This window comes from Nansenia antarctica, assembly GCF_963989245.1.
Source record: "Nansenia antarctica genome assembly, chromosome: 16".
Lineage (NCBI taxonomy): Eukaryota > Metazoa > Chordata > Actinopteri > Argentiniformes > Microstomatidae > Nansenia > Nansenia antarctica.
In genome coordinates this window covers 26475822-26502008 of record NC_137686.1, presented here as the reverse complement: position 1 = coordinate 26502008, position 26187 = coordinate 26475822, and the positions used below count along the sequence as shown (strand labels likewise).

Here is a 26187-nt window from a genome sequence, read left to right as displayed (position 1 = left end):
AAGATAGAGTATCAGAGACTACACATGCATTGCTTTCTTGTTTGTCTGTCTCTTTTGACATCTCTGCATTCCTCTTCTTTTTCTTCTTTTTCTTCTTCTTGCTTCCTGAGCTAGGACTATCTTCTGAATCTTGTCTTGTTGATTTGGGGACTGCACTCTCTTGATTTTCTAAGAATCCATTCAGTTTCCTCAGGTTTTCTTTCAGGGTCTCTTCCATCAACAAATCTACATAAAGAAGCAGTTCATCAGACACAGGAAGAAGTTCTAGTGATCTGAGGATCCCTGGGCTGCATGTCATGAGATTTGCAAGTACCCCATAGGCAAACATCTGTTCAGAGGAACATTCTTTTAGCTGTGTGCAAGGGACAATGCGACGACACAATTCATCAATGAGGGAGTCACTCCAACCACCTTTGCCTTCTGTCTTCTGCGTGATCACATAGAGTGCTCTCAAAACTGTCAATACAGGATCTTTCGACGAAGAAAGCTGTTCCACTAGTTTTGGAATCATAGCAAGTGATACCTCATAGGGTATCTCTCCCACTCTCATTGTAAAAAAAATGTAGGCCAATGCTTTTAACGCACCTATATCGAAAATCCCTGTAGGAACTTTGGAAAAACGCTTGCTTGCTCTCTCAATGAAGATATGTAGATTCTTGGAGTCCCTCAGCCACTTTATGCATGTCTGTCGCCATTCTTCTGCACGTGGACCCTCCACGTTGAGGGATACTTCAATCATAGTCTTGTTACTATGAGGCTCCTCCTCTAGCAGGAGCGATTCAAAGCGTTTGAAAACATCAGCTGCTTTTTCTGTCATTGATGCATTATAAAAACTGAGAAAAGGCTCAATTTTGGAAATTAAATCACTGTCCTTAGCCAAGTGATGGATATGTTTGGTAAGTTTTTTATTAACAACATCATACCCAGGCATTGCTGAAGAACATGGTTCTACTGTTGCACCAGCATAGATAAGCTCTCTCATGATATCCGTTCTGTCAATTCTGGCTGCCATTTGAAGTGCAGTGTGTACAATTTCGCGACCAATATGAATTAAATCATAATTGGGGTCCGCTTTTGCTTCCAGTAAGGTCTTCACTATACTGATAGGTATAGCTTTGGTCATACAGGCATGTTGCAGTGCTGTGAAACCTTCGCTTGATAGTCTGTTGGGATCAGCACCTTCTTCTATGAGGATTTTACAAATGTCCTCATTTTTAGATGCAACAGCAGCAATTAGAGGGGTTACATGATCCAAAACGGTCCCAGAAAACTTGTACTGTCCATTTATGTCATGGCTTTTAATCAGTCTCCTCAGTTTCTTTATATCCCTTTTAAAAATGCATTTTATAATGAGATGTGATTCCTGGTCCAATGATAGAGCTTTAAACTGTCCTTCCATCATTCATATGGGATGTCTTTGGAAATCTGTGGAAAGAAACAAAGTTTTGTACCTGAAAACATTTGAGTTTTTATGACCTTGCCTCTGTTATTTCATCACTCCGTCTTATCATCTGTTGACCCTTGGGGTCAAAAATGGGAACAGCAGGGGGGTATTCCATCAATGTCGCTAAAGGAAAATCCAGGCTTACTGTATATCCATAAGTCTCACAAGATGGATGGAACGTTGATGGAATACCTCCCAGTTCTTTAATTACCAAACTTGCATTTTTAAATGGACCAAATCCCTCTAACAATATCACTGATATTAACTTCAACTTTGGTGGTCAGGCAGTGGGCTGCGTCGCTCAATTACTTTGTTTTTGTGTTTCTTTACCACCGGACCCGCAGTCCACAGATCGACCGGCCCACATAGTAACAGTTATTACATAGTTATCATCAAATCATTACTTAATTACTTTGGCGACTCACTATAACAGATAGTACCCTACCACTTGACCATTTTTGTTAGCCTAATTACAAAATGTACACACTTTTACCTTGCCACTTGCGACGTCGCTAGTAGCTAAATTGTGGTAATTTACCCATGTCAGAAGTTATGGTACAGAAATATAGCCTCCCCTGCAGAATTAGTTATTTCCTTTCATTTTGTCTTTCATTTGTGTGCAAATCCTAAATGAAACTAAATTAAATTACTGCCCTGTCAACAACGTATCCCACTTGCAACGAAGATAATGGCTCGAGTTAAACTGAGTATATTGCAGCGTTTGCTAATTTCATTTTACAAGCTTGTAATGTGCGCCATTTGTAGCCGAACAAGTGTTTCATGCCAAGTTGTGTAACTACTGTAAACTTTGCACTTTACGTTAGAGTGTACATGACATAGGAAATGGTCCCTTTGATGCAAGATAGACATTTAATTTGAATGAACTACAACACAACCTACGCCTACAACACAACCTACGCCTACAACACAACCCTGGTTCAGTTAGAGTTTTGGATGTGATAACTTGGCATAACGCAGTTCGTTCAACCAAGGGCATGTTCACCACATTTCTTACAGTGGAGAATGGAGATGTATGAGTGTATCAGATTTCAGAGAATGACAGATCACGGATGTCAGAGTCCTAAATGAACCCCTACGTTTTGAGTGCAAAACAATACCATTATATGTTCAGCTACATATCTAATAATACCATTATATATTCAGCTACATATCTAATAATACCATTATATATTCAGCGACATATCTAATAATAGAAAAAACAGCACACTACTGATTTCCTGGGCAAAACATGTAGCCCTACTGTAAGTTGTGGTAACACACATAGTGGCCCTGTCAGGGCAAAACCTTCCGCTGGGCAAAAGCTACCGGGGGTGCGGCCTAACGCGTCACGACCAGCTGGCACGCGCACGCGTCACGACCAGCTGGCGAGTGTTTTTGAAACCTCCGTTTTGGCCGCCATTAGCGAAAAGCTTTAATTTGGCTCTACAAGTGTTAATATGTCATTTTATGAAGTTTTAATATGTTTTCAGGCGAGAAAGTAACCATATATATTCACAAAATGTATCCGGTTTATCAAAATAACCCGTTTATATAAAGAAAGAAACGGAGGTCTGATCAGCAGATCATTTCTCATAAAGTTGCAAACGCAACTTGAGCCCTGGACTAAGCATCCTAATATGTCATTTTATGAAGTTTTAATATGTTTTCAGGCGAGAAAGTAACCATATATATTCACAAAATGTATCCGGTTTATCAAAATAACCCGTTTATATATGATCTGACGGTTTTTTCCCCACTTCTGAGAGCAGACGACACATTTGGGTTGTGTCAGCAGATTAACGTAAATGCAAGTGTGCATAGCGCACACACACACACACACACACACACACACACACAGAGGAAATCTCTGTTTAAACTGACGGCTGATTTCCGAGAGGACGCCCACGGACAGAAGGTGAACTTGGTAGTCGGAGGTAAGAGAGGCTTTGCTATCCTAGCGGGGAGCTAGCTCGCGGTGTTCGGGTGACAGCCAGGGCGCGTTCGTAAATACGCTCTGGAAATCTGATCAGCACTCACGGAATGCCTCTTGTCCAATCAAATGACTTGGTCCCTTTATGACGTTGAACCCAGTGTGCGCTCCGGGGCTCTCAGAGCGAATTTACGAACGCAGCCTCAAGTTCAATACTCGCGACACACACGGACTGGTCCAGTTTCACTAACCACTGTGTAGAGTAGTAGACGCATCATTTCTACTAACACAGTAATATGACTACATGATCACACTAGTCTAGTCGTGTTTAAGCCCACGTTTCACTTTCTACTCCTAGACACACACTGTCCTAGTCACACACACTCCTAGACACACACTGTCCTAGACACACACACTCCTAGTCACACACACTCCTAGACACACACTGTCCTAGACACACACACTCCTAGTCACTCACACTCCTAGACACACACACTCCTAGACACACACACTCCTAGACACACACTGTCCTAGACACACACACTCCTAGACACACACACTGTCCTAGTCACACACACTGTCCTAGTCACACACACTGTCCTAGACACACACACTCCTAGTCACACACACTCCTAGACACACACTGTCCTAGTCACACACACTGTCCTAGTCACACACACACTGTCCTAGTCACACACTGTCCTAGACACACACTGTCCTAGTCACACACTGTCCTAGACACACACTGTCCTAGTCACACACACTGTCCTAGACACACACACTCCTAGTCACACACACTCCTAGACACACACACACTCCTAGTCACACACTGTCCTAGTCACACACACTCCTAGACACACACTGTCCTAGACACACACTGTCCTAGTCACACACACTGTCCTAGTCACACACACTCCTAGACACACACACTCCTAGACACACACTGTCCTAGTCACACACTGTCCTAGTCACACACACTCCTAGACACACACTGTCCTAGACACACACTGTCCTAGTCACACACTGTCCTAGTCACACACACTGTCCTAGACACACACACTCCTAGTCACACACACTCCTAGACACACACACTCCTAGTCACACACTGTCCTAGTCACACACACTCCTAGACACACACTGTCCTAGACACACACTGTCCTAGTCACACACACTGTCCTAGTCACACACACTCCTAGACACACACACTCCTAGACACACACTGTCCTAGTCACACACTGTCCTAGTCACACACACTCCTAGACACACACTGTCCTAGACACACACTGTCCTAGTCACACACTGTCCTAGACACACACTGTCCTAGTCACACACTGTCCTAGACACACACTGTCCTAGTCACACACACTGTCCTAGTCACACACTGTCCTAGTCACACACACTCCTAGTCACACACACTCCTAGACACACACTGTCCTAGTCACACACACTGTCCTAGTCACACACACTCCTAGACACACACACTCCTAGACACACACTGTCCTAGTCACACACTGTCCTAGTCACACACACTCCTAGACACACACTGTCCTAGACACACACTGTCCTAGTCACACACTGTCCTAGTCACACACACTGTCCTAGTCACACACTGTCCTAGTCACACACACTGTCCTAGTCACACACACTCCTAGACACACACACTGTCCTAGTCACACACACTCCTAGACACACACACTCCTAGACACACACACTGTCCTAGTCACACACACTCCTAGACACACACACTCCTAGACACACACACTGTCCTAGTCACACACTGTCCTAGTCACACACTGTCCTAGTCACACACTGTCCTAGTCACACACATTCTTTTACACAGGCTACACACACAGAGTTCGTCCACAGCGCAGGATTAGCATAGATTATAAACAAACACGCAGGATGAAGCCTGTCTGCTCACACTCAACTTGCCCTAGCACTGCCCAGAGTGTGTACAGTCGGTTAGATTGTTAATGTATCTGTATCTTTGTGTTACACGTTATCAAGGTATAGTAGTAGTAGCCTACTTCTTGCAATACTACTTCTAGATGTGAGTAGAGGATATAACCCAGTACAATATGACATGAGTTGGAAAATGCCAATATCTTTAATAGATGTAACAGTAAGTTGGTAACAAAATAAACTGATTTTACACAGTTGTGTGTCTAGGACAGTGTGTGTGACTAGGACAGTGTGTGTCTAGGACAGTGTGTGACTAGGACAGTGTGTGTCTAGGACAGTGTGTGTCTAGGAGTGTGTGTGACTAGGACAGTGTGTGACTAGGAGTGTGTGTGTCTAGGAGTGTGTGTGACTAGGAGTGTGTGTGTCTAGGACAGTGTGTGTGACTAGGACAGTGTGTGTCTAGGACAGTGTGTGACTAGGAGTGTGTGTGTGACTAGGACAGTGTGTGACTAGGAGTGTGTGTGTCTAGGAGTGTGTGTGACTAGGAGTGTGTGTGTCTAGGACAGTGTGTGTGACTAGGACAGTGTGTGTCTAGGACAGTGTGTGACTAGGACAGTGTGTGACTAGGACAGTGTGTGTGACTAGGACAGTGTGTGTGACTAGGACAGTGTGTGTGACTAGGACAGTGTGTGTCTAGGAGTGTGGGTGACTAGGAGTGTGTGTGTCTAGGACAGTGTGTGTCTAGGACAGTGTGTGTGACTAGGACAGTGTGTGTGACTAGGACAGTGTGTGTGTCTAGGAGTGTGTGTGTCTAGGACAGTGTGTGTCTAGGAGTGTGTGTGTCTAGGAGTGTGTGTGTCTAGGAGTGTGTGTGACTAGGAGTGTGTGTGTCTAGGACAGTGTGTGTCTAGGAGTGTGTGTGTCTAGGACAGTGTGTGTCTAGGAGTGTGTGTGACTAGGACAGTGTGTGTCTAGGAGTAGAAAGTGAAACGTGGGCTTAAACACGACTAGACTAGTGTGATCATGTAGTCATATTACTGTGTTAGTAGAAATGATGCGTCTACTACTCTACACAGTGGTTAGTGAAACTGGACCAGTCCGTGTGTGTCGCGAGTATTGAACTTGAGGCTGCGTTCGTAAATTCGCTCTGAGAGCCCCGGAGCGCACACTGGGTTCAACGTCATAAAGGGACCAAGTCATTTGATTGGACAAGAGGCATTCCGTGAGTGCTGATCAGATTTCCAGAGCGTATTTACGAACGCGCCCTGGCTGTCACCCGAACACCGCGAGCTAGCTCCCCGCTAGGATAGCAAAGCCTCTCTTACCTCCGACTACCAAGTTCACCTTCTGTCCGTGGGCGTCCTCTCGGAAATCAGCCGTCAGTTTAAACAGAGATTTCCTCTGTGTGTGTGTGTGTGTGTGTGTGTGTGTGTGTGTGCGCTATGCACACTTGCATTTACGTTAATCTGCTGACACAACCCAAATGTGTCGTCTGCTCTCAGAAGTGGGGAAAAAACCGTCAGATCATATATAAACGGGTTATTTTGATAAACCGGATACATTTTGTGAATATATATGGTTACTTTCTCGCCTGAAAACATATTAAAACTTCATAAAATGACATATTAGGATGCTTAGTCCAGGGCTCAAATTGCGTTTGCAACTTTATGAGAAATGATCTGCTGATCAGACCTCCGTTTCTTTCTTTATATAAACGGGTTATTTTGATAAACCGGATACATTTTGTGAATATATATGGTTACTTTCTCGCCTGAAAACATATTAAAACTTCATAAAATGACATATTAACACTTGTAGAGGCAAATTACAGCTTTTCGCTAATGGGCTGTCAAAACGGAGGTTTCAAAAACACTAGACTGACGAGTCACAGTCGCCAGCTGGTCGTGACGCGTGCGCGTGCCAGCTGGTCGTGACGCGTTAGGCCGCACCCCCGGTAGCTTTTGCCCAGCGGAAGGTTTTGCCCTGACAGCCCCTCAAGTTCACAGTGAACAGCAGATACAGTAAGAACCAATGACAATAGGACTGTAAAAATAAAGCTACCACTTTTTAAAAATAACTTTAAAAAGACAAACCTTCACACGTGGCTTGTAGCAGGTCTCTGCTCCCCTCGGCTGGTGACAGGTAGACAGCATTAAACGTATTGCCTCCAGAATTGTCTTTTGTCACTTCCTGCTAGGAGGAGTTTATCAGATTTCAGAGTTATGATTTCAGAGAATTACAGATCACGGATGTCGGAGTCCTAATGAACCCCTGCGTTTTGCGTGCAAAACATTACCATTATTCAGCTACATATCTAATAATACCATTATATATTCAGCTACATATCTAATAATACCATTATATATTCAGCTACATATCTAATAAAAGTCACTACAAATGCAAATATCACAGACTAAAATAACAAAGCATGTTGCCCAATATTGGTACAGACGTGGACATATTTAACAGCATTAATGTCGTCTATAAATACAGCACACTACTGGTTTCCTGGGCAAAACATGTAGCCCTACTGTAAGTTATGGTAACACACATAGTGGCCCCTCAAGTTCACAGTGAACAGCAGATACAGTAAGAACCATAGGTGAAAGTGGGCCGGAACGGTCCGGTGTGGCGTTCAGGCAAGACTTTCTGTGCCGGAACGCCGTTGGGGGAAGAGATGCAGCTGCCTGTCAATCAAAATCCGATTGCTGCAGAGTGCAGAAGCAATCACGATTCACGATCCATAATTTCCAACAAGGAAACACATGGCTGACGTTATGTTTCGTTGCGTCTATTTTAATACCTTTGAAAAGGACATGTTAACCCGCTTTACAGTAGACCCGACGCGACGCGAAGTGGTTGGGTGGGCAGCACTGGGCACTGAGACAGTCCGACCGGGATTACAGTCGCGCCGTATGGAAGCATATAGTGGACTAAATTCAAATGTTAATGCAATTTGAGATTGCATTTGTATGTTCCACTTTTGCATGCATTCTTTCAGACAATATTCAAATTCAAATGCAATTCTAATGATTTGCATTTTCATTTTCATGTACCTGATGTGCACATTCGCTGTCAATATTAAAATGATAATGCAAAGCCATTTGACATTTCATTTTCAAAGTCATGCGCTGCTTTGTAACTGACAAAATTCAAAAGTTCATTCTAATGTGAAAATTACTATGCAATCCCAAAATAGCATATTCATTTGCCACTTTTGCCTGCGTTATTTGAGTCAATATTCAAATTGTAATGCAATAATGTGATACGCAATTGCATTTACATGTTCTAGTAAACACATCCGCTTTGTAGCTGACAAAATTCAAATTGTCATTCTAATGTGAAAATGACTATGCAATCCCAAAATAGCATATTCATTTGCCATTTTTGCCTGCGTTATTTGAGTCAATATTCAAATTGTAATGCAATAATGTGATTAGCAATTGCATGTATATGTTCTAGGAAACACATCCGCTCATTAGAATTGCATTTGAATTTGAATATTGTCTGAAAGAATGCATGCAAAACATTTGAATTTAGTCCACTATATGCTTCCATAAGCAAGCCGTGTTGCCAGATTGGGCTACTTTTGGTCACACTGGACGGGTGGATTCGGCAGCTTTTAGACTGGTTGGGCTGGAAATTGTCAATTCCATCTGGCAACCCTGGTAGCAAAATATGTGCATACGTATCTGGTAGCCTACTGGTACTTTCAAATCACATCGTATTATTATTATTATTAATAATAATAATAATTACAATTTACAATACAAATACAACAATTGGGGGTCCCTCAAAGAAAATTTGGGTGCACTGCGCGCGCACAACATCAACCTCCAAGGCTTGATTCTGACCCAGGAAAAACCCTGGTATGTACTGTATAACATGATAGCCATCTATGCACTGTATATAAGATGATGACCAATGGTCTTTCTGCTGCTGACCAAGGGGTTGAGTTCACTTGATGAGGCCCAATTTTGTTTTAGACTCTGTAGGCTACTGTATTTGTTTACTTAAGACTTAAGATATATTATCTGAATTTCTCTTGTTTTATCAAATGTTCCAATTATTTTCATTTCTTGTGCTGGTTTAAAATTGCAGGAAACTAGCACAAATAATTGTGTGGGAGAGAGGGGCCGCCGCTACCAAAACGTGCACAGTTTTGGGTCGCTCCACCACCAAACACTCTCACTCCAAACTTTTGGTGAAACATGGCAGCCCTAAAGTGTTTCTAATTTCGACACCAACACCACGATGTGTGTGTTCAGGGATGCATGAAGCTGGGGGCAGGAGGAGAACAATATGAAACGATGAAGGTTGGGGTAGTAGCCTATAGTTCCTGTAAGAAACTCAAACCACTTTCACCCCTGGTAAGAACCAATGACCATAGCTCCGTAAAATAAAGCTACCACTTTTTAAAAAAGGAATTAGAAAACAAACCTTCACACGCGGCTTGTAGCAGGTCTCTGCTCTCCTCGGCTGACGACAGTTCCTGGTAGCCGACTCTGAAGATACTTCCTGGCTAGACGCTGAGAGGATGTGTTCTATATCGTGGAGCTCCGCCCCATAGGGGAGCTCTGCTCCTATTGGTTTACCCGCTACCTAAAGTAGCCAATGACTGAATTTTTCAATGCCTGCGCCCGCCTGGGGTGCTATATAAAGGGGTGTACTTCGCTACCTCATTCTCCCAAAAAGTTCAGCACGGGTTTATATCTGAAGACTGAGAAGGACGACTACTAAGACTGGAGAACCCGCCAGACTTTTCCCTTCAAGATATGGATCGTCCGCCGCCTATGGAGAAGTTCCTCCGGGACGCCTGCCGCTGCGACTTCCGAGCAGCGGAGGACACTTTTCCCTTCAGCGATGGATCGTCCGCCGCCGACCACGAAGAAGTTCCTCCGGGACACCTGCCGCTGCGATTTCCTAGCAGCGGAGGACAAGCACGACTTCTGCCACGTCTGCCTCGGCCCCGAACATGCCGAGGCGGCGTTGGTCGCCTCCCCCAGCTGCCTCCCCTTCCACCTCCTTTCCGTCGCGGAAAGGCGAAAGGGGATGGCCTGGATCAAGGAGAGCGTTTTTCCCCTGGCGGGCGCTATCTCGGGGATGCTATCCGACTCGAATAGCTCTGCCGATGATGCGTCCGGACAGGCCCCAGAGCGGCGTTCTGGGCAGGCACCTCCCCAAGTAGGGATGGTCCCGCCCGCTCAGCCGGCCCTGACACCACGCCGCCCTCACCCAGCTGAGTGGTCGGTGCCGGTGTCAGAATCAGAAAGCTCTGATGAGCTCGGTGCGCAGGCGGCGGCGAATAACATCGCCGTGTTTAACGCCGCCATTGCGAAGATCACCACAGACCGACCCAACGGTCTGTCTGCAGCGGAGGCGGAGTTTCTGAGCAAACTCAGTGCCGCGACGACACGAGGCGTTATTACATCAAAAACCCCTCCATGTCTATCAAGACCTGGCCCAGCTCATGAGCGTGCGGCCGGTTCTTTGATTATCAGGCATAATAAACCTGCGTCAATAAAGAGCATTGTTACACATAACAAACACTCTTTACAGACGGTAAGTCAGACGGTAAATCCCTAAGGAGGATTTTCCATGGTATCTACCAGAGCGGAGACCCACCTGCCTTGTCAGAGTGTGGTCGAATCGCTACCGGTTAGAAACGAAGCGGAGACTAGCCCAGCTTACCGGCGTGTGGCCAGCTCTCTGCCTAGCAGACTTACCCCTATCACGACACGAGGCGGTATTTACATCAAAAACCCCTCCATGTCTATTCAAGACCTGGCCCAGCTCATGAGCGTGCGGCCGGTTCTTTGATTATCAGGCATAATAAACCTGCGTCAATAAAGAGCATTGTTACACATAACAAACACTCTTTACAGACGGTAAGTCAGACGGTAAATCCCTAAGGAGGATTTTCCATGGTATCTACCGGAGCGGAGACCCACCTGCCTTGTCAGAGTGTGGTCGAATCGCTACCGGTTAGAAACGAAGCGGAGACTAGCCCAGCTTACCGGCGTGTGGCCAGCTCTCTGCCTAGCAGACTTACCCCTATCACGACACGAGGCGGTATTTACATCAAAAACCCCTCCATGTCTATTCAAGACCTGGCCCAGCTCATGAGCGTGCGGTCGGTTCTTTGATTATCAGGCATAATAAACCTGCGTCAATAAAGAGCATTGTTACACATAACAAACACTCTTTACAGACGGTAAGTCAGACGGTAAATCCCTAAGGAGGATTTTCCATGGTATCTACCGGAGCGGAGACCCACCTGCCTTGTCAGAGTGTGGTCGAATCGCTACCAGTTAGAAACGAAGCGGAGACTAGCCCAGCTTACCGGCGTGTGGCCAGCTCTCTGCCTAGCGGACTTACCCCTATCACGACACGAGGCGTTATTTACATCAAAAACCCCTCCATGTCTATCAAGACCTGGCCCAGCTCATGAGCGTGCGGCCGGTTCTTTGATTATCAGGCATAATAAACCTGCGTCAATAAAGAGCATTGTTACACATAACAAACACTCTTTACAGACGGCAGCCCATCCCTTTTCGAAATGACCCCACCTTGGGCTGTGCCATCTCCTCGGTGGGCAGCGGCGGCTGGGGTCATACAGAAATTCAAGCTTTTTCTGTCGACTGCACCACAACAGACGGCCCAGCCGCTGTCGTTGCTTTATGCAGAATGACTAGAAGGGACAGATATTCTGTAGGGCTGGCTTGACAGGACATTGAGGAGGGGATATGCACTACAGTTCATTCAGCCTCCTCCGCCCTTCAGGGGCGTGAGAGAGACTGTTTTTTGTCCTGCCCGATAAAGACACGTGCGCTCCGGGAGGAGATTACGAATCTCCTAACAAAGGGCGCGGTGACATTGGTTCCGAGGGACCAGTGGGACATGAGATGGTACTCCCCGTATTTCCTTGTCCCAAAGAATTCGGGAGACATGAGACCCATACTAGATTTCAGGGTCCTCAACGAGAGAGTGGCGAAACGCCCCTTTCGTAGATACCTGAGGGTCGCGTATTTCGTGTGCCAATCACAGAGTGGCACAGGAAATTCCTACGTTTTGTTTTCCAAGGGAAGGTTTACGAGTACACGCGCCTGCCCTTCGGGTACGCGCTTGCTCCTCGTTTTTTCTCCAAATGCGTGCAGACAGCACTCGAACCACTGAGGCGTAACGAGATACGCATAATATGTGGATCTCGACGACCTACTGGTCTTGGCCCAATGCCCAAATCGAGCCATTCGGGACGCAACCTCACTGGTGCAGCGCCTCACTCAGCTGGGGTTAGCTGTAAACTGGACAGAGAGTGCTCCGTGGCCGGCTCAACAGTTTTCCTATCGAGGCATTCAGTTGGATACTGCCGAGATGAGGGCCAGTTTATCGGCACCACGGAGAGCGACACTGACGTCAGCTCCCTGGGTGTGTCGAGTGAAAAATACAATCACCGCTCTGTCAAGGATGTCCTTACTAGGACTGAGGTCTGCAGCCCATGTAGTGGTCCCCTTAGGCCTGTTACACATGCGCAGACTGCAGAGGCGGTTCGCACGACTGCGACGGGTTCCAGTGAGAACGCCGTCGCAAGTTGATTGTAATACAGAGATCGGTCAAAACCGACCTGAGCTACTGGAGAGACCCGCACGTCATCGCGCGCGGAGTCGCCTGAGTTCGCTGAAAGCTCTCCACATTCCAGGTCTGCTCAACGAAGGAGCAGATCTGTTATCACGGGGAGGCCCGAGGGACGACGACTGGAGGTTAGCACCCTCCATTGTGTCGCTGATTTGGGCACGGTTCGGGCAAGCAGAAGTGGTTCTGTTTGCGTCACGGACGAATGCGCAGTGTCGCCTTTGGTTCTTCCTGCGCGAACAGGACAACCCGCCATTGGGAGTCGATACATTCGCACACCACCCATGGCCGAGGGTCCTGTTATACGCGTTCCCACCCCTGACATCTATCCTCCCACTGTTGGCACGAGTGAGGTCAGAGAGGCTAGAGTTAATTCTTGTAGCCCCGGACCGTCCCGGAGCCCCGTGGTTTCCGGAACTGATGGAGATGTTGGTAGAGGGCCCATGGCCCATACCTCATCGACAAGATGCACTCTCTCAAGCCAGAGGCTTGGTGAGGGGGCCGCCTATGATGGGGGGCCCCCTCATGGCCTGGTTACTGAGAGGGATTTGTTAGAACGCAGGGGTCTGACAGACGCGGTCATTCAGACCATTCAGAGTGCGCGCGCGCAATCCACTGCAAAGGGATATGCGGCGCGCTGGCGAGTGTTTACACAGTGTGAGGGACAGGACGTTGACCCAGTCTGCTGTCGGGTCGAAACGTTCTTGTGCTTCTTACAGTCGCTGTTTGACAAGGGATTGGCAGCGAGAACTATTAAAGTTTACGCGGCTGCCATCTCAGCTTGTCATGAGGGTTTTGCGACAACGACACTGTTCAGTCATTCGCTGGTTAAGCGTTTTTTGACTGGAGTGTGTAGGCTTAGACGCCCTCATAGGACTCTAATGCCAAAATGGGACCTGTCGATTGTGCTAGAGGCGCTGTGCGTGCCCCATTCGAACCCATTGACACTGTGTCGTTGCGTTTATTGTCTCTCAAGACGAGTCAGCTCCTCGCCTTGACTACGGCTAAGCGAGTGAGTGATTTATGTGCTCTCTCGACACGGGCAGATTGTTTGATCATATCTGATGACAAAACAAAAGCTGTGTTACGCCCTAACCCGGCTTTTATCCCTAAGGTTAATCGTGGGTTTAGGGTTCAGAGCTGTGCTCTGAGCGCCTTTTTTCCTCCTCCTCACGACGGAGAGAGGGAGAGGCGTTTACATTGTCTATGTCCGGTGCGCGCGTTGGCACAATATGTGAAGCGCACGGCAGGACTGAGATCTTCTCCCCAGCTTCTGATCTGCTACGGCGGACAGAAAGCCGGGGCACCACTCTCGAAGCAGAGGCTGTCCCATTGGATTTGCGAGGCTATTAGCCTCGCATACGAATCGAAGGGGCAGCCCGTGCCGACTGGCATTCGGGCTCATTCCACCAGGGGCATGGCCACATCAGTGGCCATTCTCAGGGGAGTGGGAGTGGAGGAGATATGTGAGGCGGCGTCTTGGTCGTCGCCATCACTTTTTGTACGGTATTACTTGAAAGATATTCTTCCTCATCCTTTTCTCATTCTGTCCTCAGTTTTGCTGATGACTGATGTAGTGGGAAGGCACTTGGATTACCCTGGTCATGGGGATTCTATTCAAGTGTTGTCAGGATGAATACGGATGTGCCTGGCGAGGGGACCCTCCTCCAGGACATGTTCCGTTAGATCAACAACCCTACGTGATCACGTAAGGGTTAGATCAGTGATATTTCTTCCGCATCCTTTTCTCATTCTGTCCTCAGTTTTGCTGATGACTGATGTAGTGGGGAAAGCACTTGGATCACCCTGGTTGGGGATTCTATTCAAGTGCTGTCAGGATGATTACGGATGTGCCTGGGGAGGGGACCCTCCTCCAGGACATGTTCTGTTAGATCTACAACCCTACGTGCTCACGTAAGGGTTAGGTCAGTGATATTCTTCCTCAATCCTTTCTCATTCTGTCCTCAGTTTTGCTGATGACTGATGTTGTGGGAAGGGCACTTGGATTACCCTGGTCATGGGGATTCTATTCAAGTGCTGTCAGGATGAATACGGATGTGCCTGGGGAGGGGACCCTCCTCCAGGACATGTCTGTTAGATCAACAACCCAACGTAAGGGTTAGGTAAGTGATATTTCTTCCTCATCCTTTTCTCACTCTGTCCTCAGTTTGCTGAGGACTGATGTAGTGGGGATGGCACTTGGATTACCCTGGTTGGGGATGCTATTCAAGTGCTGTCAGGATGATTACGGATGTGCCTGGGGAGGGGACCCTCCTCCAGGACATGTTCCGTTAGATCTACAACCCTGCGTGCTCACGTAAGGGCTAGATCAGTGGAGCAGACTCGTGTGGGTTGGGCCAACTTTTTAAGGTTGTCTTGAACCAACATCAGTGGTCAGCTCCGGGTGCCGCTGAGATTGTTTTACGGATTAATAGTCTCAGTGGGGGTACATTTGGCCTCGTTCGCTCCGCCTAAACCAATAGGAGCAGAGCTCCCCTATGGGGCGGAGCTCCACGATATAGAACGATAGTTATGGAGATAGACTCCAGTTCTATGAGTGGAGCGGAGCCCCATAGGGCTGCTGGCCCACTTCGACTCGTTCAAACCCGGCTGTTTTTGTATGTTTGGGAGAATGAGGTAGCGAAGTACACCCCTTTATATAGCACCCCAGGCGGGCGCAGGCATTGAAAAATTCAGTCATTGGCTACTTTAGGTAGCGGGTAAACCAATAGGAGCAGAGCTCCCCTATGGGGCTCCGCTCCACTCATAGAACTGGAGTCTATCCCCTTAACTATCGAACTAACTTCTGAACTAGCTGAGGGATCAGGGTCCTAATGCACCTCAGGTGTGTAGACTACTGGGCATCTAGGACTGCAATTTAATTCAATGGGCATGTGACACAATACATACAGTAAACACACACTCACACACACACGCACGCACGCACACACACACACACACACACACACACACACACACACACACTCACACACACACACACAATCAATGGGTCACACTCACATACTATGTACCTACCTGCAGTGAAGACAAACAGTGTCTCCAAGACAGTTTGAATGTGGGCACAGAGAGTGTTAGAGAGAAGAGGGTGGGTAATGTTTATGCCGACATAAACCTTTGGGGCCAAAGGAGAACAAAGAGAGTAAAGGTGTGGTACACCTGCAGACCAGGAGGGGGAGCAAACATGAAAACCAGTTCCAGACTTTCAACCACTGCCAACTTGTCTGTGTGCCACAGCAACAAGAATGAACATCTTGTGGTACCAGTTCTAGGTGCAGCTTAGGGAGTGCCAACTTGCCAATGAACATCTTGTGAAATATAAAAACATGCAACTTTTAACACCTATCAGTGGGATGCATGTTCCAATCCCTCTCACAATATCACTGATACTAAAGCAATGCTATAGGATCTTTGTATGTTTTTAAAGATGCTAGTTCTAAAATGAGCGCTCACACGCCAAAAATAAAACTCAAGAAATATGTCAGGAAACGACCTGATTGGACAGAGAGGGCTGAGTAAGACACTTATTCTGTTGTTGGCAGTTTTCAGAAGAGCGTGTCACATCAAGAGGGTGTGTCGTTCAAGCTGTCAAGAGTCAGGTACGTAATTTGCCAGGCCATGTGTAAACATTTGGGGCCAAAGGTTAAAACAAAGAGAGAACCTGCATATAGCAATAGCATATAATAGCATACATTCATTTATAAAGTATTATGAAATCTCTGATACCCTTCAGCCATTGACAGTGGCTACAACAGAGATGTTCTATATTGGTTCCTTTGGCTACGATTATAGAAGGTTTAGATCCTCCTGAGTTTTTAAAATATTGTAAATATCATCTATTTGCTATAAGCGATTACAGAAAGAAATAATTTCTAAATGAATGATATGTAGTAGTAGTAGTAGTAGTAGTAGTATATATATAGTAGTTTTTAATTAAGTCGGAATATCAGGATCCATTCTCAGATCAGTGAAAAAGAAAAATTCAATGCATATTTCTATATTTGTTTTTTCCATAGAATAAACAATAGTAGGCCTTATAAAACATTACATTGCACCAACACCTCTTATATGATATGAACATTTAAAAACAAATAAACTTGTCTTGACAAATATAAAATAAAAATAAACTTGACAAATACTAACCCTTCAAATCAATACTTAGGGGGAAAAAAGTTAATTATTCCAAGGAGATATTTTTCTTGTAAAAGAGAAATGGTCATTTTATCATCATAATCACCTAGCACTTCTATAAAGAAAATATAATAAAACAATGAACAATAAAGTTGACGTGTCATTTCATACAGTAAACAGTCCAACATGAAACAGTCCAACATGAATATTGAGAAGTTGAACATTGTTTGTTTACCAAGACATTATCAACAAACAGTGGACTAAAACAACCTCACATTTTAGGTTATGATGGAGTAAGACAGTTGTGAGCTCATATACTGTACATTTTCTTCTTACAAAGACACAAGGCATTGGGGCAAAAAAGCATTTCAAACTAAATTAATAAAGAAATAAAAAGTATACACTTAAAGCCATACAAAGGGCTAAGTAATACAAATGCAGTCCTTTTTGACACAGTCCATTACCAGCATCTGAAATTGCCCCAATATATATATAATGTCTCAATAGTCTTGCGCAAGTCATAGTCTCTCATTACAAAATGATCTAGAATACAAAACGATTTGAGAGCAGATCAAATGTCATCTGATGTCATCATTCAAATGACTAAGTGGCCGGATTTAAGAGCTTAGATCTCTTCTAAAAAATGTTTCACAGCAGGTCTTGAATTCCAGCCCCGCTCCTTGGCAAACGTGTAAACCCATCCAAAGAGATCAGGAAATGTAGACGTCAGGTCAACGCGGTCCACATGCTCAGCGCTGCAGAAACAGAGAGGGAATACGTACTCAGCCTCCCTCAATTGAATGAGAGTACATACCAGTACAGTATGCTGGACAAGAGGGCAAAAGCTTCAACATTTCCGTACTTACTTGTGGCCATGGAAGTTGCGTATGAAACGCAGTAAGCCCAACGTGTTGTCAGGGTAGGGCTTCTTCTTGTCATCCAGCTCCTGCAGCAAATCCTGCGGCAGCTGTGAACACCAAACATACGGCAGGCGCACATTTTACTTTGACTGAATATGTTGCACACACGGATAAATAAAGGAGACAGTAAAATCAGTAAAAATGAAGTCTGGCTTACCTTGGATCTCCACTCGTAGAACGACCTCCCCTTAGCACTTTGGTCCACCGCATGAAGGAGCTCTGGATCAGGGGTACGACATTTTCGCGTTTCCTCCTCGTTCCCAATTATTTTCAAGTACTCCACTCTCCTAAAAAACATCAATGGACTTGAATGTGTGAAACTAAATGGGGGCAATGACCCCTTAACACTTAATCAGCCGTGAGGGGTCATTTGACCCTTGTAAGTGAATATTTTAAAAATATATTTGCACTCAATCAAATCTCAGGACCCTCCTTTCATGACTTTTCCTAGATATGTGCGTTCTACCACCCAGCATCTTTACATTTTCAAAATCACTTCAGGATAAGCTAGTTATAAAGCTATTTTGCAGTTTTTCTGTGTAGGAAGCAGGCTAATTTACAAGCGGCCAACTAGTGGTCGTTGTGTGTAAATAGCAGATTCCCATTGTAAAGAGGCTCTTTTAGTAGGTTGTCTTAGTGTTAACTAACTAGTTGTCTAGTGTTAACATCCAGCACTTTCAACATCAGAGGGGTTTAATCAGCAAGAGCCTTCAATCATGATACAAAATGATTGAAATGTGTGTGTGCGTGAGTATGGTAAATCATGATTGGAGTACAGTAGGCATGGTAGGAGTGCTTCTCACCTCTTCTCTGACCAGAAGTAAGAGTGAGCCAAGGTCTCTTCCACTGTAGGTCTCTTCTCTGGGTCTGCACTGATCATCCACTCGATCAGGTCCTTTGCGACCTCATCTTCAACATGTTCCAATTTGTAGTCCCCTTTCAGAATATTAACCTCACACCAAGGGCTTTTGCCAAAGGGATGTTGTCCACCAGAAAGGATGTAATACACTAACATCCCAGCCACCTGCAAATCACACCAGATGATTAAACAATCTGGGAACCAAAATATTAGCTTTTTCATATGAACAACTTAAAATGGGAAACAAACCTGAATATCTGTGCTCCTCTTATACCCGACACCAGGGACTTCATCTATAGTCTCCTTGGCCTTCCAGCAACTCGTTCCTGCATTTCCTGTGTGTAGAGTTGTTTGTCCCATGGCCAGTTGCCTACTTATACCAAAGTCGGCTAATCTTGCCTTGCCTTTAGAATCTATGAAGGAAATCATGCACAGATTACACCAGTATGACATACAGTACTGTATCAGTCATGCTCAAGGAATGACATTGTATGAGATCAGCATGTTCACATAGTTTAGGAATTTGTGAGTGGTAACATTTCTCCAACCCCATCCCTCAGATTTATGTGACAGACTGATGTTTTTGTTGGTTTTCAAATTATGGATTGGGGCTTTCATATTTTTTGCAATAAATAGTTGACACTTTCCCATTGCAAGCACAATGTATGTGTATGGTTTAGTCTTACCTATCAAAACATTCTGGGGTTTGATATCACGGTGCAGAATTTTCGTTGTTGGCTGATGAAGGACACTTAGACTACAGAGCACCTGCTTCACAATTGTTTTCCAGTCATGAGTTTTGTCTTTTGGTATGTCGTCTTTGATGTATTCCTCCAAGGTGTATTCACACAGCTGAAGAGCAAGGTAGCCACATTTCTTATCCTCTGCAAAGTCCACATATCTCACAATGAAGGGGTGATCAAGCTCTGGGAGACGTAGAAATTCTTCCTCGTTCTTGAGTTCTTGATAGAATGACCTGAGCATTCTCTTAACCGCTACTTCAGTGCCATCATCCCTCAGACCTAGGAGGACCTCAGTTCCATCCCTTCCTTTTGCAATACGGAATTCGTCATCAAAAGTTAGACTTCCTGCCCTTTCAACTTCATGCTTGTTGGCAAGCTTTTCCAATTGTGGTCTCCATCTTTTGCTGACTTTGAGCCATTTGCGTGGTAATGGTGATGTCTCAGTGGTAGTAATGAATGGCTTAACACCATCTAAAGCAGATTCTTCAACAGGAGAAGATAGAGTATCAGAGACTACACATGCATTGCTTTCTTGTTTGTCTGTCTCTTTTGACATCTCTGCATTCCTCTTCTTTTTCTTCTTCTTGCTTCCTGAGCTAGGACTATCTTCTGAATCTTGTCTTGTTGATTTGGGGACTGCACTCTCTTGATTTTCTAAGAATCCATTCAGTTTCCTCAGGTTTTCTCTCAGGGTCTCTTCCCCCGACACATCTACATAAAGAAGCAGTTCATCAGACACAGGAAGAAGTTCTAGTGATCTGAGGATCCCTGGGGCGCATGTCATGAGATTTGCAAGTACCCCATAGGCAAGCATCTTCACTTCAGAGGAACATTCTTTTAGCTGTGTGCAAGGGACAATGTGACGACACAATTCATCAATGAGGGAGTCACTCCAACCACCTTTGCCTTCTGTCTTCTGCGTGATCACATAGAGTGCACTCACAACTAATGTCAATGCAGGATCTTTCGACCAAGAAAGCAGTTCCACTAGTTTTGGAATCATACCAATTGATACCTCATAGGGTATCTCTCCCACTCTCATAGTACAAAAAACGGTGTGCAATGCTTGCAATGCATCTATACGGAGCATTCCTGGAGGAACTTTGGAAAAACGCTTGCTTGCACTCTCAATGAAGATATGTAGATTCTTGGAGTCCCTCAGCCACTTTATGCATGTCTGTCCCCATTCCTCTGCACCTGGACCTTCCATGTTGAGGGATACTTCAATCATAGTCCTGTTACTTTGAGGCTCCTCCTCTAGCAAGAGCGATTCAAAGCGTTTGAAAACATCAGCTGCTTTTTCTGTCATTGATGCATTGTAAAAACTGAGAAAAGGCTCAATTTTGGAAATTAAATCACTGTCCTTAGCCAAGTGCTGGATATGTTTGGTAAGTTTTTTATTAACAACATCATACCCAGGCAGAGATGAAGGGCATGGTTCTACTGTTGCACCAGCATAGATAAGCTCTCTCATGATATCCGTTCTGTCATTTGCGGCTGCCAATTGAAGTGCAGTGAGTACAATTCGGCGTTCAGTATGAATTAAATCATAATTGGGGTCCGCTTTTGCTTCCAGTAAGGTCTTCACTATACTGATAGGTATAGCTTTGTTCGAACAGGCATATTGCAGTGCTGTCAAACCAATGCTTGATAGTCTGTTGGGATCAGCACCTTCTTCTATGAGGATTTTACAAATGTCCTCATTTTTAGATGCAACAGCAGCAATTAGAGGGGTTACATGATCCAAAACGGTCCCAGAAGAAAACTTGTACTGTCCATTTATGTCATGGCTTTTAATCAGTCTCCTCAGTTTCTTTATATCCCTATTAAAAATGCATTTCAGAATGAGATGTGATTCCTGGTCGAATGATAGAGCTTTAAACTGTTCTTCCATCATTCATATGGGATGTCTGTGGAAATCTGAGGAAAGAAACAAAGTTTTGTACCTGAAAACATTTTAGTTTTTATGACCTTGCCTCTGTTATTTCATCACTCCGTCTTAACATCTGTTGACCCTTGGGGTCATAAATGGGAACAGCAGGGAGGTACTCCATCAAGGTCGCTAAAGGAAAATCCAGGCTTACTGTATATCCATAAGTCTCACAAGATGGATGGAACGTTGATGGAATACCTCCCAGTTCTTGAATTATCAAATTTGCTTTTTGTTTTCTGAAACGGACCAATCCCTCTAACAATATCACTGATATTAACTTCAACTTTGGTGGTCAGGCAGTGGGCTGCGTCGCTCAATTACTTTGTCTTTGTGTTTCTTTACCACCGGACCCGCAGTCCACAGATCGACCGGCCCACATAGTAACAGTTATTACATAGTTATCATCAAATAATTACTTCATTGCTTTGGCGACTCACTATAACAGATAGTACCCGACCACTTGACCATTTTTGTTAGCCTAATTACAAAATGCACACACTTTTACCTTGCCACTTGTGACGTTGCTAGTAGCTAAATTGTGGTAATTTACCAATGTTAGAAGTTATGGTACAGAAATATAGCCTCCCCTGCAGAATTAGTCTTTTCCTTTCATTTTGTCTTTCATTTGTGTGTGCAAATCCTAAATGAAACAAAATTAAATGACTGCCCTGTCAACAACGTATCCCACTTGCAACGAAGATAATGGCTCGAGTGGCTTGAGTATATTGCAGCGTTTGCTAATTTCATTTTACAAGCTTGTAATGTGCGACATTTGCAGCCGAACAAATGTTTCACGCCAACCTGTGTACCTACTGTAGACTTTGCCAAGTTGTGTAACTACTGTAGACTTTGTTTGAGTGTACATGACATAGGAAATGGTCCCTTTGATGCAAGATAGACATTTAATTTGAATGAACTACAACACAACCTACGCCTACAACACAACCCTGGTTCAGTTAGAGTTTTGGATGTGATAACTTGGCATAACGCAGTTCGTTCAACCAAGGGCATGTTCACCACATTTCTTACAGTGGAGAATGGAGATGTATGAGTGTATCAGATTTCAGAGAATAACAGATCATGGCTGTCGGAGTCCTAATGAACCCCTACGTTTTGTGTGCAAAACATTACCATTATATGTTCAGCTACATATCTAATAACACCATTATATGTTCAGCTACATATCTAATAATACCATTATATATTCAGCGACATATCTAATAATAGAAAAAACAGCACACTACTGATTTCCTGGGCAAAACATGTAGCCCTACTGTAAGTTGTGGTAACACACATAGTCGCCCCTCAAGTTCACAGTGAACAGCAGATACAGTAAGAACCAATGACAATAGGACTGTAAAAATAAAGCTACCACTTTTTAAAAATAACTTTAAAAAGACAAACCTTCACACGTGGCTTGTAGCAGGTCTCTGCTCCCCTCGGCTGGTGACAGGTAGACAGCATTAAACGTATTGCCTCCAGAATTGTCTTTTGTCACTTCCTGCTAGGAAGAATGTATCAGATTTCAGAGTTATGATTTCAGAGAATTACAGATCACGGATGTCGGAGTCCTAATGAACCCCTACGTTTTGCGTGCAAAACATTACCATTATATATTCAGCTACATATCTAATAATACCATTATATATTCAGCTACATATCTAACAATACCATTATATATTCAGCTACATATCTAATAAAAGTCACTACAAATGCAAATATCACAGACTAAAATAACAAAGCATGTTGCCCAATATTGGTACAGACGTGGACATATTTAACAGCATTAATGTCGTCTATGAATACAGCACACTACTGGTTTCCTGGGCAAAACATGTAGCCCTACTGTAAGTTATGGTAACACACATAGTGGCCCCTCAAGTTCATAGTGAACAGCAGATACAGTAAGTACCAATGACAATAGGTCCGTAAAATAAAGCTACCACTTTTTAAAAAAGGAATTAGAAAACAAACCTTCACACTTGGCTTGTAGCAGGTCTCTGCTCTCCTCGGCTGACGACAGGTAGACAGCATTAAACAGTTCCTGGTAGCCTACTAATGAAGATACTTCCTGGCTCTACACTTAAAATATGTAAACTATTTTCTGAACTAGCTGAGGCATCAGGGTCTTAATGCACCTCCATGGGTGTAGACTACTGGGCATCTAGGACTGCAATAGAATGCAATGCGCATGTGACACAATACATACAGTACACACACACACACACACACACACACACACACACACACACACACACACACACAGACACACACACACACACAATCAATGGGTCACACTCACATACTATGTACCTATCTGCAGTGAAGACAAACAGTGTCTCCAAGGCAGTTTGAATGTGGGCACAGAGAGGGAGAGGGGTCCCGACCAGGGAAAATGCCTGATCGAACTTCCCTGGTCAGTCTCGTTCACACATACACTGTACCAGGTATATTCCATGGAATCTACTAGGAAGCAAACTTGAAAACCAGTTCCAGGTTTTCAACCACTGCCAAATTGTCTGTGTGCCACATTAACAACAATGAACATCTTGTGGTGGGAATTCAAACTGAATTCCCAAAATAGTATGGCTTGACAAACCAGTTCTCGGTGCAGCTTAGGGACTGCCAACTTGCCAATGAACATCTTGTGAAATATTAAAACATGCAACTTTAATCACTCCTCAGTGGGATCCATGTTCCAATCCCTCTCACAATATAACTGATACTAAAGCAATGCTATTCGGTTGTTAAGTCGTGACGTGTTTTCCGGGTCCAACGTTGGCTGAGGCTCTCTCTTCGAAATGCCGCAGTAATAATAACAATTCATTATATTTGTATAGCGCTTTTCCGAGGCTCAAAGACGCTGACAATATGGGAAAAACAGGAAAGTGCTGTGTCCCTTGATGTATGAATAGATCCGAGTCTAAAAAACGATTGAACTGTCATTCTACCGCTTTGGTACACTGGTACTCTGGAAGAGCTGTACAACACACGCTGCCTCAGGAAGGCCTCCAAGATCTCCAGAGACCCATCCCACCCTGGGAACGAACACTTTGCTCGGCTGCCCTCGGACAGGCGGTTCAGGACCATGTTCGCAAGGACAAACAGACTGAAGCTCAGCTTCTACCCCAGGGCCATTCAGGCCCTGAACACAGCAAAGACCTAGGTTCTAGGCCCTGGACAATCTAGACATTTGATGGCAGCTACTAGATTGAAATCAAGTGCAATACTGTGAACATTTCAAACCTGCAAACTGCGACACTTTAAATGAATGTGCAATAACACTATGTGCAATATGACAACCCTCGGGTACATAAGGTTCAGAGATAGGAAATGTCAGAATAGCATAGCATAGAGTACAGCACAGTGTTTATTTGTATAGTATAGTATAGTGGACAGTGTACATAGCCTTTATTTATGTAAACCAGCTCTTTTCCCTTCTTGTTTTTAGTTTTCTTTCCTAGCACCAGGGGAGCACCCCCTCCCAAATTTCATTGTTTGGTACCTGTACTATATCAATGACAATAAAGACCATTCATTCATACTCTGGTGCGAGGAATTTTTGGTTTGGACCCGGAAATTGCTAAACGTCACATGTGACGTCAGACTTAACAACCGAATAGGATCTTTGTGTGTTTTTAAGATGCTAGTTCTAAAATGAGCGCTCACAGGCCAAAAATGAAACTCAAGAAATATGTCAGGAAACGACCTGATTGGACAGAGAGGGCTGAGTAAGACACTTATTCTGTTGTTGTCAGTTTTCAGAAGAGCGTGCCACATCAAGAGGGTGTGTCGTTCAAGCTGTCAAGAGACAGGTACGTAACTTGCCGAGCCATGTGTAAACATTTGGGGCCAAAGGCTAAAACAAAGAGAGAACCTGCATATAGCAATAGCATATAATAGCATACATTCATTTATAAAGTATTATGAAATCTCTGATACCCTTCAGCCATTGACAGTGGCTACAACAGAGATGTTCTATATTGGTTCCTTTGGCTACGATTATAGAAGGTTTAGATCCTCCTGAGTTTTTAAAATATTGTAAATATCATCTATTTGCTATAAGCGATTACAGAAAGAAATAATTTCTAAATGAATGATATGTAGTAGTAGTAGTACAGGTACCTGGGAGTACAAATTAATAACAAACTGGACTGGACTGACAACACCGAGGCTCTTCTCAGGAAAGGGCAGAGCAGACTGTTTTTCCTGAGAAGGCTGAGGTCTTTCGGTGTCTGCAACAAGCTGCTGCGAATGTTTTATCAGTCGGTGGTTGCCAGCGTTCTGTTCTTCGCCGTGGCCTGCTGGGGTGGAAACATCTGTGCCAGGGATGCTGCGAAGCTAAACAAACTGGTGAAGAAGGCCAGCTCTGTGGTGGGGACCGGGCTGGACAGCCTAGAGGTGGTGGCAGAACAGAGGATGGGGAAAAAACTGGCGGCCATGCTGGCCAATCCCTCCCACCCGATGTACTGCGAGCTGGCGGGGATGAGGAGCAAGTTCAGCCACAGATTTGTTCTCCCCCGTCAAAGTACAAAAAGATTTGGACAGTCCTTTGTTCCAGCTGCACTCCGACTCTACAACCAGGCCCTGCAGGGTGGGGGAGACCTGGAGCTGGAACTTTGGAACTTGGAACTTTTTACTTATTGAGCCTGCACTATTTTATGTATTTTATTGA

The 26187-nt window shown here is 44.7% G+C and overlaps 1 protein-coding gene across 1 annotated transcript; it reads right to left on the bottom strand.

Annotated features, from left to right (window-relative positions):
* Window positions 1-17489: 17489 nt before the first annotated feature.
* Window positions 17490-20363, bottom strand: LOC308172201 (serine/threonine-protein kinase/endoribonuclease IRE1-like; the record flags this gene model as incomplete). The annotated part of the gene is made up of 6 exons (XM_080547111.1): window positions 17490-17812; window positions 17924-18024; window positions 18135-18264; window positions 18781-19001; window positions 19086-19249; window positions 19523-20363. 6 exons carry the CDS (start codon window positions 20361-20363, stop codon window positions 17683-17685), a joined length of 1587 nt encoding a protein of 528 aa, XP_080403237.1. The 3' UTR covers window positions 17490-17682.
* Between the last annotated feature and the right edge of the window lie 5824 nt (window positions 20364-26187).